This window comes from Vicugna pacos, chromosome 16, assembly GCF_048564905.1.
Source record: "Vicugna pacos chromosome 16, VicPac4, whole genome shotgun sequence".
Classification (NCBI taxonomy): domain Eukaryota; kingdom Metazoa; phylum Chordata; class Mammalia; order Artiodactyla; family Camelidae; genus Vicugna; species Vicugna pacos.
Window position 1 is genome coordinate 44,965,996 of NC_133002.1, and position 16,915 is coordinate 44,982,910.

The 16,915-nt window shown below is 59.6% G+C and overlaps 1 protein-coding gene across 4 annotated transcripts; it reads left to right on the plus strand.

Moving 5' to 3' along the window:
• Positions 1-1,230: 1,230 nt before the first annotated feature.
• Positions 1,231-16,661, plus strand: GIT1 (GIT ArfGAP 1). 4 transcript variants are annotated; one of them, XM_072939132.1, is made up of 21 exons: positions 1,231-1,552; positions 7,178-7,311; positions 7,771-7,883; positions 8,005-8,110; positions 8,606-8,823; positions 8,909-9,003; positions 9,340-9,382; positions 11,151-11,177; positions 11,371-11,419; positions 11,808-11,880; positions 12,456-12,553; positions 12,979-13,090; positions 13,211-13,344; positions 13,507-13,659; positions 13,795-14,025; positions 14,117-14,170; positions 14,352-14,438; positions 14,566-14,639; positions 14,726-14,908; positions 15,043-15,106; positions 15,269-16,661. In XM_072939132.1, exons 1-21 carry the CDS (start codon positions 1,501-1,503, stop codon positions 15,479-15,481), a joined length of 2,313 nt encoding a protein of 770 aa, XP_072795233.1. In that variant the 5' UTR covers positions 1,231-1,500; the 3' UTR covers positions 15,482-16,661. The 4 variants fall into 4 exon arrangements, with proteins under 4 accessions (XP_072795233.1, XP_072795232.1, XP_072795234.1 ...); XM_072939131.1 differs by lacking the exon at positions 11,151-11,177 and having other exon boundaries at positions 1,232-1,552; XM_072939133.1 differs by lacking the exon at positions 8,909-9,003 and having other exon boundaries at positions 1,491-1,552.
• The last annotated feature ends 254 nt before the right edge of the window (positions 16,662-16,915 follow it).

The window sequence follows — 16,915 nt, forward strand, 5'->3', positions numbered from 1 at the left end:
CTTTGCATGTATTTCGGGTGGTGTGACTCATGAGCATTACTTGTCTCCCCCTAGGGAAGCAGCCTGCCCACCCACAAGTCACTGCTTCTCTGGCACCGCTGGGACAAAATCAACCAATTCCAGCACCCCTGTCCAAGGACTCCCCTCCTCTCTCCCCTGGTTACTGAGCAGGACTTCCTGCTGCTGGGGAGTCCTCCCCTAATCTGGGGAAACCTCCCTTAATCGTGTCACCACTGAGCTGCCCCCCCACCCCCCCACCCCTGCCTGGTCCTAAGCACTCCCACCCTCTCCCCAGAGCAGAGCGCTCTGGCCTTTTGCTGCTGCAGGGATGGGGGTTGGGTGCACGCGGGGCACACGTGTATGGGGGAGCATGCTCAGTGCAGGGGTGCACCCACGTGCGGCTTGCCCCTCCTCTCCCTGTCCCCCCTCCACTTCCAACCAGTCTCCACGTGAAGTCCAGGAAGAAAGGCCACGACAGAACCGGTCCGTGTATGTTATATCCACATGCCCTGAACACACACACCCCTCTGGTGGCTCAGAAACACCGTTGATGCATACAAGACCGATGCCAAGTGGATATTACTGCACCCAGGCACAGTGGTCACTCCTCAGGAGGTCTTCAAAAACTCCCAAAATTCTTTCCTCTCTGAATGAAAGCATGGAGGAGGGATCGATGTATATTTAGCCAGGAGGCAGGGGGATACACTGCATGACCTCTTTGGCACTGGGCGTCCATATTGTTGGCGGTGTGCGTAGTCAGCAAGAGTGTGACCAAACACACACCTGGACACACAGATGTGGACACACAGGGGACCAGGACGCACATCTCACCCACACGGGGACGGGCGGGTACCCCTGAACCACAGCCCCTCAATGAGGAGGGGGGCCTGGGCCTCCAGCTCCTTACTCTCTTCTCTGATCTCCAGGGGTCACTGTCCCTGAGCCCGAGAGATCTCTGGGTCACCCTTCTCTCGAAAGAGGAGGGGATGGAGCTGTGAGGTTAACTCAAACCGTCTCGGGGCCAGGGGTGCGCCGGGGCCGAGGCAAGGGCCGTTGGCGGCGATGTCTGGTAAGGCCTGGCGATGGCCGTGGCCCCTTTAAGCACCCCCGCCCCCTCTCCCCCGCGCTCCCGGCTTCCTTTCTCCGGGAGGTGCGGCCGGCAGGGCCCGGCGGCGGGGCGGGTGTGTAGGCTGCCCCTCCCCCGGTGGGCCGGGCCTGCGTCGCTTCCTGCAGGAGCGGCCCGGAGCCGCGCAGGGGGCGGAGAGAGCGAGCGGCGAGCGGCGGCGGGGCGGCGCGGGGCGGAGGGCGCCCGAGGGCGAGCGGGCGGGCGGGCACGGCGGGTTCCGGGCCAGCCCCGAGGGCGGACGGTTGGCCGGGCGCGCGGAGCCTAGCCGGGGCCTTGCCGGAGCCGGGCCGGGCAGCAGGGGCCGCCGCCGCCCGAGCCCGCCGCCCGCGCCCCCCACGCTGGCCCAGAGGGCTGCGGCCGCGTCGCCGCTGAGGATGTCCCGGAAGGGGCCGCGAGCGGAGGTGTGTGCGGACTGCAGCGCCCCGGGTAAGCGGGGCCGGACCGGGGGCGGGACCATGCACGGAGGCACCGCCGGGCGGGCGCCGGGGCCTGGCGGGAGCGCCGTGCGGGGCCGGAGGGCGGGGCGGGGCTGGGGGCTGCGGCCTCCGGCCTCGGCCCCCGCCCGGACCACTGCGGAGTCGCGTCCTTGGCGGGAGGGCCGTCTGAGGGGCCCTCGTTTCCTCGCGTCCGTGGACGAGCGAGGAAGGACGTTCCCGGCGCCGCCTCCCACCCCTCAGTCTGAGGGAGGCGGGCAGCTCTCTGCCTCCCCCCTCCATCTCAGTATCCAAACGGAAGCGCCAGCCTGGGGTGGCAGGAGGGCTGTGGCGGAGGCCGGCCCGGTTTAGGAGGTGGGGGCGAGAGTGGTTTTGTGTCATCTCAGTGCCACCCCCGCGTCTTGCACCTGCTGCTTGCATGGTCTGCCCGCCCGCTGGGGTGGCGGAGGGCAGGGGGCAGAGAACTGGGCAGATGGGCCCGGGGACCTGGATACTGTTTCCTCAGGAGCAGATGAGGGGGTGGCTACTCCTAGGATTCCCTGCACCTTGTTCCCAAAGCTAGGGCTCCTGGCAGGGCCTGGTATTAAGGGCTAGTATGAGCCTGGGCATCTTCCCCTGAGGCATCCCTCGGCCTGGTGACTGGGAAAAACTAGACTCAGCTTTTCCTGTGTCCCAGTATGGCCTGCTTGGGAAGGTGGGCTTGGCATGCCTCAGCTTGGGCCCAGACCCCTCCTTGTCTTCTAGTCCAGTCTGGCCAGAAATGGGTAGAGAGCAGTGCTGAGGGGGGCCTAGATTCCCAGGATCCACCTGGCTTCCTGGCCTGCCTCCTGGCTGAATTTACCATGGTGTTTCCCTTCTCCTTCCCAGCAGAGTCAGGTCCAGGCTGATGTGAAACCCCCCTGACTTGCTAAGGAAGTGAGGAGCAGTGACCTGGAGAGGCTGCTCCCTTCTGATGTGGGAGGACACTGCCAGTGATGGGGCTTAACAACTGGCCTGGGGAAGGAAGCCCTGGCCCTTGTCCCTCCTGTCTTTAGGAAAGGAACTCTCTCTCTGGGAGACCTTTGGGAGGGCTCAAGGGGTCCGTGAACTCCCGGGGGACTGTAGGCACAATTAAGTGAGAGTGTAGGGTGGTGTTTTGTGGACCCATAACTTCCAGCCACCCTTTGGACAGGTCCAGGCCCCCAACAGGTGAGACCCACAGATAATCTAGTGGTTCCAGTAGCTCTGAGCTAGAGTGTGTGGGAACTCTGGGTGCCTGGCAGAGGCATGGAGGTCTGAGTGGTTATGACCCTGAGGCCTCCTTTCAGGGCATGTCATGGTCTAGAGGGCCCTAAAGAAGCTACCTCGGCAGGTGGAGGTGATACGTGTCCCACCACTGATTAGTTAGAAACTAGTTATCTCCTTCCCCCAACCATAGGCAGGTCTGGGGATGGAAGGACTAAGAGGAAAACTTGCCTTCTATATGTCTGCTCCAGGCTGTTCTGCACCTTTGCTGGGTGGGCGTAGCAGTGGAGGGAGGGCAAGTCGGGATGGGAGGGGGTGCTTAGCAGACACTTTATCAGGGGATTTTAAGTGTTGCCTTTGTTTCTAGCTTAGTCTGTGACTCATGATAAGACTTTCCTCACTCTGGGTCCCAGTTTCCTCAACCCTGACGCAAAGAAGTTGGAGTAGAAATGGTTTTTGAGGACCGTCCCATCTGGAAGTCTGTGGTCCTGATTCTGTGCCAGGGGGACTTGGGGCAGAATTAGCAAGGCAGTTGGCCTTTCTCTATTGCATCTGACTGTTCGGCTGAAGCCTCCAGATGCCCAGTGGGCATGGGGAGGAATGCTATGTATCTGATGTGTGAGCTGCGTAGCCCCTATCCCCAGTCCTCATCCCACAGAGACATTTGTGCCCCAGGTACCTCCTTCCCCCTGATCCAGAATATGGGTTGGGAAGAGGCAGGTGGTGAGAAGGTGAGGTGGGTAGGGTGTTGACAAAGTCTAACTCTGCACCACGCCCCAGCACCTAGCATGGTGTCTGGCACATAGCAGGCACCCCCGCCAAGTGTGTATGGCTATTTATCAGGACCCCAGCTGGCTACTTTGGGCTACCCCGTACACCTGCTCTATGAGGCATGGAATGGCATTCTCAGTCTAGGATCTGTAGCAACCCAGGTAAGAGGCTTGAGGGAAACCAGCAGTCTGGAGCCCAGGCCCAGAGCAACCTTCTTAGTGTATCCTCCTCACTGTGATAGGAGCCCTGTATTCCCAGCCCTAGGAGTGGGGTTGTGGCCTCTTTGTGGCTGGTTAATTTGTGAGCTCATGGAGGTGAGAGGCAGGAGGTGAGAGGCAAGAGGTGAGATGCAGTCTGACTTCAAAGGCCCTGTCCTCCCTCTGCTCCCAGACCTTGGCACACAGGGGACAAGTGTGAGTACATTGTGAGGCAGATGGACATGACATGGCTGCTCTGGCAACTGGTACCATCTCGTCAGACACCATCTGTGTCCCTGCCTGCCTTGGGAATCCAGGAGAGGCGCAGGGGTCAGGGAACCCTGGAGAATGTGTGTTTCCTCCTTCCTGCCCCTCCATTCACCCCATCACACAGTCCTGGCCCAGCTCTCAGGGGTCTTCTCCTCACACCGTGTGCCTCCTTCTCAGCCTTCCCACTTTGGCAGCCCCAGGCACAGGAGTGATGCCCATCCTGCAGGAACCCTGAGTGAGCAAGGCTGGCCATCAGCTAGGGACATTTAGGAACCTGCAGGCTCATTTGTTTCTGCATAATGTAGATTGTGAGGTGGGGTGAACGGTGGGCTTTCTTCTTCTCTCACTGAGGTATAACTTGCAGCAAAGTGCCTCTACCCACTGTTCAGCCTGATGAGCTCTCACCTGTGTGCATACATACACCTGTGTAACCACCACTCTGCTCAAGAGGTAGAGCGTTTCCATCACTCTTGAGGGCTTTATTGTGTCCCCTCTTAGCCAACGCCCCCACCAACAACAGCCGCCAATCTGACCCCTATCCCCGTGGGTTACTCTTACCTCCTTTCAAGAGGGTGGGCCTCTCTTGTCCAGTGAGGATCTTGTCCCTAGGTCAGAAGAGGCTGGCTGCTGGCTGCTGGCTGCTGGCCCTAGAGGCCACTAGTGGCTTTGGGTGGTGACATGAATTCACGTTCATATAGGCCTCCATGGTGCTGGCACTGGTTAACATTATCCCAAGGACCCCTCCTGCCACTTGCCCACACATACCAGATCCCCTACCCTGACTGAGGCAGAAGCCTGGGGGTGGGTTGGCAGGAGACTGAGGAGGTGACCATATCCCCTAACCCTTATGTTCCCTGTCCCTTCTGCCCTGAGTTTGGTCCAAGGAGCCTCTTGGGGGCAAGGGTCCCTTAACCTCAAACCACAATAGCCATTTGACTTTCAGAAACCCTTCCTGGCCCTTCTGTGTAGGAACTGACCTACATGGGACCTGGGGCTCCTGCTTGGGTAGGCCCAGGCCCCTTGGGCATAGAGAGCCTATAGGTTAGGGTGGGCTTCCCACCTGTGTCATCCAGAACTGAGCTGGCACCAGTGTGCCCCAGACCAGGACAATGTTCCCTGCCCATCCTTCCTATTTCAGGTCGCTGTGGAAGAGAGGGAGGACCCCTCTTCCAAGCTGGGAGAGTGCCGAGCAGAACCTTTGACTACACTCCCCAGATCCTGGTCTTTTGGTCACTGCCACCTTCAGGGACTTATTGTGTCTGGTCTGGCCCTGGATGTCTGGCCAGATCTGTCTTCCCAGGCCTGGCTTCGTTAGAGCCACAGGCCTGGGGTGGAGGCCTCAGGGCGGCCCATTTGTGATCCTGGCCTGGGCGGCTCCCTACTGACAGGAAACCCCACCATTTCAACAAGAGGAATTTAGGCCGCGTCATTTCCAGCTTCCTGCCTGGGCTGCCAGGAGGTGGCTGACAGGCAGACCCCTGACCCAGTGGTGTTTGGGAGTGGGGGGAGTGAGTTTTCCATGCCTGGGGTGCCTTACCGTCTGGGGAAAGTCAGCACTAAAGTTTGCTCTAGGGCTCCCTCTCTTGGCACAGGTGGTGGGTCCCTTCCTCACGGGCCCCTAGAATCACCCCCAGAAAGGTGTATGGGGGGTACCATGTACATCCCTCTGTTGCCCTGTTTTGGGGGATCCCTAAAGAAGCCCAGACCTTAAGAGCTGAGCCCCCATTTCACTTCCTGTTTCCACACCATTGGAGGAGACATTTGACTTGGGCAGCGTTGAAGCCGTGTCCTGACTCAATCTCTTCATGAATCTCTGGGGAACTTTGATGGAAGTCCTTGCGGGGAAGGGTCTCGGAAATGCCTTATGGTTGGAGGGGCTCTCATTATCCTAAGCCTGTCCCTCCCTGGGGGGGGTACTTCTGGACTCCTTGAGCATTATGGAGCAAGGCAGAGAGCCAGCCCACTCCCCCCTCACCCCAGGACAGGGCTTCCTGAGATGGGGCGGGAGCCTGGGCAGAGCAGTGTCCTGGGAGAGAGGCTCCCTGCCCCCACACTCCAGCGACACACAATGGCTGCTTTCTCCCCCGTGACCTTTCCGCAGCCTGAGCTGTGTGCAGCTGTCTCCTCCCTCTCTTCCAAGGGGCCTGGGATGGGTAGCATCTCCCCTGCCCTTGAGAAGGACCCTAGAAGCTCCCCTCCTACTCTGGCACCCCTTCTTGCTTCCAAAGCTCACTTTTCCCCAAGGAGTGGAGAGTGGCTTCCAGGGCCCTCACCCACTTGGGGGTGCCCCCTTTGGAGCTGCAACAGCAGCAGGTGTGGACAAGGCATGATCTCCAGCATCTTAAGTGCCTGGGTTCACATCCTAGCAATGCCACTCATTAGCAATGTGACTTTGAGGAAGCACCGTAACTTCTCTGAGCCACTGTTTCCTCATTGTTAAGGCAGAGTAGCATCTCCCACCTTGCCTGACAGTTGCAATCGGCTCTATACTTGAGGCATCCAGCTGGTACACAGTGGGTACTCAGTCAGTGTTAGTTCCTGTGCTTTCTCCATCCTCCTTAAGAGGAGCTCCAGCTCACTCCATCAGTGATGGTGGCAGGAGGCTTGATCATGAAAAGGCCTCTTGCCTGCCAGCATGAGGGCAGAGGCAGGAGCCCCTGGAGGGGCGCGATGGGTCAGGCAGGTGGACCAGAAGTTCCAAAAAGCCTGGTTACAGGAGAGATGTGGCACTGACCCAGACACAGGAGGAGCGCCTAGGGATGTGTAGCAGGCGGCATCGCGGGTGCATCCCCTAGGGGACTCCCACTCCCTGGGGAAGGGCTAGGGTGGCAGGCTTGTTCCCCGGGGAGAAGCTGTGGGACTGGTAGCGGTGGCTGCAAGACGGGAAGCTGTTCCCACCGAGTAGGCCCTGGGGACCACACCTCCCTAGAGGGGCAGAGACTCTTGTAGGAAAGGGCTTGACTCTATCAGTTGGCCACTGGCTGCAAGCCTTTGGGGAGTCCCTGCCACCACCGGAGCTCAGCTTCCTCATCGATGGGCCAGCTCCCTGAGCCTTGAGCAGCTGAGTGAGAGAATGTGCGTGGAGTACTAAACATAGTGCAGGTCAGGGCAGGTGCTCAGGAGGCCTCACCATTGTCTCACCCTAACCCCGGCAGACCCCGGCTGGGCCTCCATCAGCAGGGGTGTGCTGGTGTGCGACGAGTGCTGCAGTGTGCACCGGAGCCTGGGACGCCATATCTCCATCGTCAAGCACCTCCGCCACAGCGCCTGGCCCCCCACCCTGCTGCAGGTATGGGCTGGGCTGGGCGGTTCTTCCTTCCCCACAGAGTGTACGGAGTCGGGGTGCTTTTTCCCAGTACCCTCATACACAGCTGTCTGGATCCTGCAGCTTCCAGGGGGCAGCACCCACCTGGGGCAGAGCCTGACCCTGTCTCTTTCCACCTGCCTGCCTACACAGAGAGGAGGCTTCCAGGACTGGGGTCATACACACCTGGGCTCTCACCCCAGCTCTGCCACCTGCTAGCTTGGCCATGTGGCATTGAGTGAATCACTTAACTTCTCTGAGCCTTGGCATGCTCACCATGTCATGCAAAGTGCTAAACAGGACCCACACCCTTAGGTGGCCTGCCTGGATGGAGGCGACGGCATCAGGCATACAGCAGGCCCACTGGTACTGTGTCCAGCCCGGCCCTCGGAGGTGTCCCCCTGTGCTCAGCAGGCACGCTCACTTGGCACCTCTTTCCCACAGATGGTGCACACGCTCGCCAGCAATGGGGCCAACTCCATCTGGGAGCATTCCCTGCTGGACCCTGCACAGGTGCAGAGCGGCCGGCGCAAAGCCAACCCTCAAGACAAAGTCCAGTGAGTCGGGCTCGAGGGGTGGTGGCTGGGGTTGTGTGGCTGAGGACCTGGGCCCGGGAGGGGGCCAGAGGCCTGGCCTCTCCTGCTCTGCTCCCCATTTCCTCCTGTGTGCTCTACGCAGCCCCATCAAGTCAGAGTTCATCAGGGCCAAGTACCAGATGCTGGCTTTTGTGCACAAGCTGCCTTGCCGGGATGATGATGGAGTCACCGCTAAAGACCTCAGCAAGGTTTGTGGGGCCCCGTAGTGAGAGGGGTGGGCTTCTCCTCTTCTCGCACACTACACCATCACCACTGACCTCAGGCCCCCAAGGGAGATAGGTCAGGGGGGAACAGTGGGCACGGTGGAGGAACAATATTGCATGGTCAGGCCACACGTGATCAAGGCCCCTCAGCTCCCATGTGGACACGCAAGGTGAAAATCCCCCAGCTGCCACTTGAAAGCTGGAAAACTCTGGGCAGTTTCTGAGCCTCTCAGAGCCTCAGTTTCCTCATCTAGAACATAGGAGAGAAATAGCATCTACTTCATAGATAGTATCTATTCTAAGCAGAGCACTCTGCCTGTGCTGGGTGGTGCCTGACTGCAGCTATGGTTAATTGGCATGAACTCCCTGACAACCCAACTTGGAGCTGGTAGGAGTCCCAGGAGTGGCCTGGACTAGGTGCCACTGGGAGTGGGGAGCACCCCACACACACACATTTGTTGTAAACTCTGCTCCTCGCAGCAACTGCACTCAAGTGTGCGGACAGGCAACTTGGAGACATGTCTGCGCCTGCTGTCCCTGGGTGCCCAGGCCAACTTCTTCCACCCAGAGAAGGGCACCACACCTCTGCACGTGGCTGCCAAGGCAGGGCAGACGCTGCAGGCTGAACTTCTCGTCGTGTATGGGGCTGACCCTGGCTCCCCTGATGTTAATGGCCGCACACCCATTGACTATGCCAGGTGAGGGTTGGTTGAAAGGTGAGGCTTGGGTGGGAGTGGGGAGTGGGTTGTGGCTTCCTGGCTGAGCCGTGCCCCCTCCCCACAGGCAGGCGGGGCACCATGAGCTGGCGGAAAGGCTAGTCGAGTGCCAGTATGAGCTCACTGACCGGTTAGCCTTCTATCTCTGTGGACGCAAGCCGGGTGAGCAGAGTGTGGGGCCGGCCTGCCTGGGCCAGGCAGGTGGGACCCAGACACACCCCAGCAGCAGGTGCCATGGTGACAAAGCTGGCTGGGGAACAGTGTTGCTAGGCAACTGGCTCCTGTGAAATTGCTGCAGGCTCTGGGCTGCAGCATGTTGGGGTAGGGGGTGGGGTGGGCATAACTTGCAGCCAGCTCCCAGGGCTCTTGGGGGTGTCCTGCCCTCCTCCCCTTCCTCTGACACTTCTGGGTAACAAGCCCTGCTCTGGGCAATGAGGTGGGCTCCCAGCTGCTAAGGCCACCCAGCACCAGTGACTTGGCATTTTTATTTTTGGTCAGATCACAAGAATGGGCATTACATCATCCCACAGATGGCTGACAGGTGAGTACCCACCTGATACCCCTTCCCAGAGGCTGCTGGATGCCATGTGGGTGCCCGACCCCCAGAGCCCCCACCCCTCTTTTCTCCAGGCTTTAGGGGCCTAGGACCCCACCTCCAGCCCCCTTAAGGGGCTGGAAGCTTAAGCATATCACAGCCCAGCCCTTACTCCCTAGAGCTGGGCCCTAAAGCAGGTAAGAAATGTTGGCTCAGCACGTGGCTGACACAGCCTAACTCCCATGGCTTTGAAGTAGACAGGGCCTGAGTACAAGGAACAACCCCCTTATGAGCAGTGGATTCCTGGGTTCTGTTCCCAGTGACAGTGATCCCAGTGTAAAATCTTTAGACAAACCTTTGCTTTTCAGTAAGAAGGTTCTCGGCCCCAGAGAGTTGACTAACTTTGGGACTCTGGCCAGGCCTCTGTGATGTGCTCAGAAATTGCGCAGGGGCTTGGAGACAGAGCATGGGCTCAATTGAGGTGTTTCTGCCTTTTATCTGGGAGTCCCCCGGGCGCCCAGGCTGTGGGGGATGCTCACCGAGCTCACACGATGGATGCTGGCTCCACCTGGTGGCTGCCTGTGACAGCCAAGCTGTGCCTGCTGGCCTGGATCTGGAGAGAGGAGGCTCACTCCTTCTCCAAAGGCCAGTGTGGACAAGTGGGAATGGTCAGGCCTGGGCACCTCGGTCCCTGAAACCCTAGACCTTCTCTGCTCTGAGACTCTAAGACTGCCTCTTGCTTCTCTAGTCTTACTCTTCCTGGTGTGTGTCCAGGGGTGTGTGTGTGGTAAACACATACGGGCATGTTCTCAATGAAATGTTAACCAGGCATCTCCCCAGTGCCAGCTGTTCCTGGCATTGGGACACAGAGGGAACTCACTCGTGACTTTTGCCCTTAAGGAAGTCACAGTCTAGAGGGGGAGGCACCCTAGTCCACTGTAGTCCAGTGTGGGCAATGCAGCCAGATGTCAGAAATGCTGCACCAGGAACTGCAGGCAGGGCGTGTTCCTGGAGCATCTGAGAGGCAGGGAATCCCAGGAGCAAGACTGGAAGTGAGACAGTGGCCAATCCTGAGGGCCCCAACAAGAGCTGTGACCATCCTGAGAGCAGAGACGTTCCAAGCATAAGTGGAATCGCCTCTGCCACTTACTGGCTGTGTAACTTCAGGCAGGCTCCTTAACCTGAGCCTTAGTCACCTCTCCTGGAAATAAGGGTGACTGTACCTGTCTTTCCACGCTGTTTAGAGGATTTTAAAAGATAATGCATGCAAAGTATGTAGCATATCTTTAAAGTGAGCTTTTTATTGAAGTGTGATTTAAGTAATGCCATACATAACCTGTTACTGAAGAGTTTTTAAGGCCAGGAGTATTGTAGCCAATGTGTCAAAAATATCACCCTGGTTTCCGGGTAGAAAAAGGATCATAGGGGCAACACTGGAAGTGGGAAGATGGATGAAGAAACTGTTGCAAAAGCCCAGGCAGGAGGAAATGATGGCAGAACCTGGGAAAAGGTTTGCTTAGGCTTGAGGGTAAGGGAGGTTGCAGGTGTCTCCCAGGAGCTGACCCTGGTCCTGGGTGAGTAGGTCACTGAGAGAAGGGGCAAGCTGGCCAAGGAGCAGGTTGTGGCGAAGACAAGTTTGGCTTTGTACACCTTGGGTCTGGTGTGTGCACGGAGATGGGTCTGAGCTTGACGTGGGAAGGCGTGTGCTGCCCTGCTCCTGGGTAATTGCTGCCTCTGTCCTGTTCTTCCCTCTGCTGCCTTCCTCTGGACTTAGATCTCGGCAAAAGTGCATGTCTCAGAGGTATATGGTGCCTGCGTGGGAGTAGGCTCTGGAGGTTGGGTGGGGCAGGGAGGCACCTGGTTTGCGGCATCTGGGGTGTCGTCTCCCTGGGATCCCTGCATGTTTGGGAGGTCACAACAGGGTTTGAGAGCCTGGCTGCCTCTCATGTCTGGCCTCTCCCCTCTACCCTATTCCCATTCTCCTCCTTCCACAGCCTGGACCTGTCAGAGTTGGCCAAAGCTGCCAAGAAGAAGCTGCAGGCGGTGAGTCTGCTCAGTTAGACCCCTGATGCTTGGAGCTGCCCCCATCTCTGACCCCCCGACCCCTGGGATTGCACTCCCTTCCTCTGACTTCTTGCCCTTTTCCAAGTCTTTGACCTGCCCCTTACTTTAGGCTCCCCAGTCATGTGTCCTTCACTTCCCCACCCTTTGTCTTTGATGCTAGCTATGGTGTCCCTCTGTCCTCTCCCTCCTTGGAGCTTGGCAGACAGACCCCTACCCCAGTTTCCAGTTCTGAGACTGGGGGGAGGCTGGGCGACACAAAGGACACACAAGTTGTTTCCCACCCTTTGTGACATCCCAGTGAGCTGGCCTGGTCGGCATTGGGGGCCAGTTGATGAGACAAAGCCTGGATCCCCTTTTCTGCCTCCAGCTCAGCAACCGGCTTTTTGAGGAACTTGCCATGGATGTGTATGACGAGGTGGATCGAAGAGAAAATGATGCTGGTGAGCCAGGAGGTCATCCAAGCCTTGGGTGGATGGGACAGAGCACCTGCCTACAGGGGAGGGTCTGGGACCTGGTGTGGCTCTTGGGTCCTTTTACCAGGACAAAGGGGTGCCTGGGATTGGTCTGCTCGGCAGGCTTGCACATAAGCCCCTGCCGGCTGGCTGTGAGCCCAGCGGGGCAGTGTGTGCTGAGCTGGAGGCAGCCAGCCTGCTCCTCTCCCCACCCTCTGGACTGGGGCTCCTCTCTGCCCTGGCTGCCTGCCTCCCACTTTGGCTCTCTCTCCAGTCCTGCTCCGCCCACTGTGTCCCTCCTTCCTGGCCACAGCCAGATTCCAGCCCAAGCTCCTGGCTGGAGGGAGTCGCCTTGTTCTGTTTGTCAGTCCCCAGCGGGCCTCGCCCAGCCTTGCCCTGACCCAGCCTTGCTTCCCGTGTCTGAAGACCACCCCTGTTCTGATCACCAGTGCGGACTTGGTGGGCATGGGGAGGAGCTAGGAAGGCTGTGCTCTGCACTTGCCCACCTCCGCCCCGTGGGCCTGGCCACTGTGGGTGATCTGCTCTCTGCCCCTCCCCCACAGTGTGGCTGGCGACCCAAAACCACAGCACCCTGGTGACGGAGCGCAGTGCTGTGCCCTTCCTGCCTGTTAACCCTGAATACTCAGCCACACGGAATCAGGTGAGGAGACTGGACTGGATGGGGGGCCTGGGAGATCTCCTCCCCTCCTGGGGTCACCAGCTCAGGGGGCCCTGCCCTGCCCTTCCTAGCTGGCTATTATCTGGGCCAGCATGGCCTGCTTTTCCCCATTCCTGGCCAAGGCCTCTCTCCGGCCCACTGGCTCTGGGCTTCGGGAATGGGGAAGAGGCTGTTCTTCTGAGCACTTGGTGAGCAGCCTCTGAGAGATGCTCCAGCCTCTTCCTGAGAGCTCTCCTAGGCACCCCAAATCTTTGTCATCCTTTACCCTTTGGCCTGGTGAGCTGGGCTGGGCTGCTCTAACTGTGGTTAAGTCAGCTCTTAGAGGGCGGCGTTGCTGCTTTGTCTCCACCCCTGTGTGTCAGCCGTAAGGGTCCCCTCATGCCAGCCTGGCCCTTTCTGTCTCCCAGGGGCGACAGAAGTTGGCCCGCTTTAATGCCCGAGAGTTTGCCACCTTGATCATCGACATTCTCAGTGAGGCCAAGCGAAGACAGCAGGGCAAGAGCCTGAGCAGCCCCACAGGTGGGAGGGGAGGGGATGGGGGTGCGGGCGGTGGGTGCTGTTCCAGGATATTGTCTTTCATGGCTCCCTTCCGGGGGTGGCTGTATGGCTGAGCCCTGAGAGACAGGCCTGTGCCCTCAGACAACCTCGAGCTGTCTGCACGGAGCCAGAGTGACCTGGACGACCAGCACGACTACGACAGTGTGGCCTCGGACGAGGACACTGACCAGGAGCCCCTGCGCAGCGCCGGTGCCACCCGGAACAACCGTGCTCGGGTCTGAGCCCTGCCCCTCCCTGGCCTCTATCAAGGCCCTGCTCTATCCTCTTGTACCCTGGGGCCTCAGAGACAAAGGGGCTGGTCACAGCCTCTAGAATGGCCTTTAAAGGCGTTCATCCCCAGCCCCTGAGGGCTGATGGGCTCATGTCTCCCTCTACAGAGCATGGACTCCTCAGACCTGTCCGACGGGGCCGTGACGCTGCAGGAGTACCTAGAGCTGAAGAAGGCCCTGGCAACCTCCGAGGCAAAGGTGCAGCAGCTCATGAAGGTCAACAGCAGCTTGAGTGATGAGCTCCGGAGGCTGCAGAGGGAGGTGAGGGCTGCAGCCTGGGTGGGAGTGGTGGTGGGGACCTCCCAGTGCCCCACGCTGGGGAGGCACACCCCTTCCTAGAGGTGGTGGTGCTATTTGGACTCTCCGAAGTTTCTGACTCCACTCTGCACCTCTCAGATCCACAAACTGCAGGCAGAGAACTTGCAGATCCGGCAGCCACCGGGGCCAGTGCCCACACCCCCACTCCCCAGCGAACGGGCAGAGCACACGCCCATGGGGCCTGGCGGGAGCACCCACCGCAGGGACCGCCAGGCCTTCTCCATGTATGAACCGGGCTCTGCCCTGAAGCCTTTTGGGGGCCCACCTGGGGATGAGCTCGCCACCCGGCTCCAGCCTTTCCACAGCACCGTGAGCTGCCTACTGGTCTTGGGGGGGTGGGGGAATGGCATTGGGACCACCACAGGGCCCACCGTGATGCCCCCTGTGCTGCCCTCCCCAGGAGCTGGAGGATGATGCCATCTATTCAGTGCACGTCCCTGCTGGCCTTTACCGGGTAAGCAGGGCCTGGGGAAGGTGGGTCCATTCCCACAAATAGGTTCTGAGCCCCAGTGGGTGCCAGGCCCTGTGATGGACAGTGGGCGCAGGGATGACTAGACACACATGGTCCCAGCCTCACCACAGGGAAGCCAGAAGGTGGGAGGAGGAGACTGACTCCAGCCCTGCCTGGGTTTCAGATCCGGAAGGGGGTGTCGGCCTCAGCTGTGCCCTTCACTCCCTCCTCCCCACTGCTGTCATGCTCCCAGGAAGGAAGCCGCCACACGGTAAAGTTGAGCCCTGGGGATGAAGGGCTGGACTGAACTGAGACGTGTGCTTGGGAAGGTGATGGGGGGGGGCTTTGTGGGTCCATGAATGTGCACTCACCTTCCTCCTGTTCCCTGCACCCTCTAGAGCAAGCTTTCCCGCCACGGCAGCGGCGCTGACAGTGACTACGAAAACACGCAAAGTGGGGACCCGCTGCTGGGGTGAGCACCCAGGGGAAGGGGGCTGAGTGGCCCCAGAGTGCCTTTAAGGTTGTAGGCAAGGGCCTGATGGCTCTCTCTAACCCTAGCCTGGAAGGGAAGAGGTTTCTAGAGCTGGGCAAGGAGGAGGACTTCCACCCGGAGTTGGAAAACCTGGATGGAGACCTTGACCCAGGGCTTCCCAGCACAGAGGATGTCATCCTGAAGACCGAGCAGGTCACCAAGAACATTCAGGAGTTATTGCGGGCTGCCCAGGAATTCAAGCATGACAGGTATGGCGGAGGCCACAGGCTCATATGGGCTTCTGGGGTGTTGCAGAGGGTGAGAAAGGGACCAGTGTGCCATTCTCTCTGGGAACCTTCCTTGAGAGCCCACTTCCTAATCTGCCATCCTCTCCCCTCCACAGCTTTGTGCCCTGTTCAGAGAAGATCCACCTGGCTGTGACTGAGATGGCCTCTCTCTTCCCAAAGGTATAGGGGCCAGAGATGGGAGCAGGACTAAGGGAAGGGTGCCTGGGGTGGGCAGGGGTGGAGAATCTGACTGCTACCTGGGTGGAGACGTGGACCCACTGGGCCATGATCATGGCTCGTGGTTTTAAGTCCAAGGCCCAGCTCCCTCTGCCCTTCCCCCAGAGGCCAGCCCTGGAGCCCGTGCGCAGCTCTCTGCGGCTGCTCAACGCCAGCGCCTACCGGCTGCAGAGCGAATGCCGGAAGACAGTGCCCCCAGAGCCTGGCGCCCCTGTGGACTTCCAGCTGCTGACTCAGCAGGTGATCCAGTGCGCCTATGACATCGCCAAGGCTGCGAAGCAGCTGGTCACCATCACCACCCGAGAGAAGAAGCAGTGACCACTCTCCCTGCACCCTCACCTGCACCCTGGGACCTCACTGGCCATGGGAGCTGGGCCACTCCAGACACTAATCCCCACCCCAACAGAGCCGCTGGCACAAGTGCCCTTAGTGCTGCCACTCTCCCCTGGCAGCCAGGCGCCCTGGTGCCCGTCCCCCTTGAGCCCCCAAGGATGGGGAGGTGGGGTGGCAGGAGCTTCTGTCCCCCACATTCCATGCACCTCCCCCTGTACATAGCATCCCCTCCCCTTCTAGTGTGCAGGGGCATGCAAGGCATCACTCCCAGCCCCTTGCCCTCCAGGGCACCCTCAGCAAAGGGTCGGGTGGGGACACTCCAAGTGGGGTGGTTCCCCTACATGCACCCCACCCCCATGAGCCAGTCCAGCCCTACTGGGGGCTTGAGTGGGGGCATCCCCCCCTGTACATAATACCTGTGGATGTCCCCACCCTGTAGCCACCAGCCCCCTGCTGCTCTCCTTTAATGCCAAACGGCCCCAGCCTAGGGCACAGGCCCCAACCTGTGTTCCAGGGGCCCCCAGCAGCAAACACTGGAAAATCTTTTTTTTTTCCTCTCCTCTCTTCCACCCCTTAATTTTAACGTTGTGGTAACTGAGTGTCCCTGCGTGCCTGCGTGTGAGTGTGCGGGGCGGCAGTGCCGTTCCGGAGGCCTGGCCCATCTGGAGTTGTGTGAGGGGTGAGGGGACCAGAGCAGCGGGACCAGTGTTGGGGGTCAGCCCCCCTCCCCCATCCTGCCAGGGTAACCGGGGTCCTGCCTGCTGCCTCCCCTCATCACTCCCCCCCACTCATACCCTTTCTCTATGAACTTAAAAGCAAAAACCACTTCGCACCATCTCTCTGCTCCTCCCTTGTGGAGGGGGAATGTGCTGGCTGGGGCAGGGAACTGAGCACCGGAGCCTGGGGCTGGCTCCCCGGGGTCCCCGACTCACTGAGAGCCCCCTCCCTGTAACCTCTGAGAGGCCAGCAGCACCTGCGGTATCTGGGTCCCTGGAGCCTGGTCTGCAGCCTGGGAAGGCTGAGAGGCAGACGGCAGCGCCAACCAGCTCCTCTCCCCATCCCACCTCTGTCCCAGGGGCCAGGCTCTACCTGTGTGGTGGTGGGTGGGCTGATTGTCAAGATGTGTGTCATGTACATTTGTATCAAAAATAAATAAGTGACCATGTGTTGTCTCTGATGCTTAGGGAACTTTGGTGGGGGCCAGGGAGGGGGGATGCCAGACCTGAAAGGGAGAAAGACCAACCTGGCAAAAGTATGAAGCAAGTGAAGACCACGACTGCTCCAGTCCCTGTCCTTGAGGGAAGGGAAGCCCCTGTGTTGTCTTTTAGAGAAGGAGTCCTGGAAATAACAATGTTTCAGTAACTACCACCACCATTCCCCTACCAGGAGCAACCCATGGTGGTGGGAGGCGGGGTCTAC

What these genes read in the sequence shown, in the direction of transcription:
- GIT1 (XM_072939132.1), top strand. Translation starts at nt 1,501, where the DNA reads ATGTCCCGGAAGGGGCCGCGAGCGGAGGTGTGTGCGGACTGCAGCGCC. An exon ending in TCCAGCCTTTCCACAGCACC is followed by an intron (nt 14,026 to 14,116) that starts GTGAGCTGCCTA and finishes TGCCCTCCCCAG; the next exon opens with GAGCTGGAGGATGATGCCAT. An exon ending in TGGCCTCTCTCTTCCCAAAG is followed by an intron (nt 15,107 to 15,268) that starts GTATAGGGGCCA and finishes CCCTTCCCCCAG; the next exon opens with AGGCCAGCCCTGGAGCCCGT.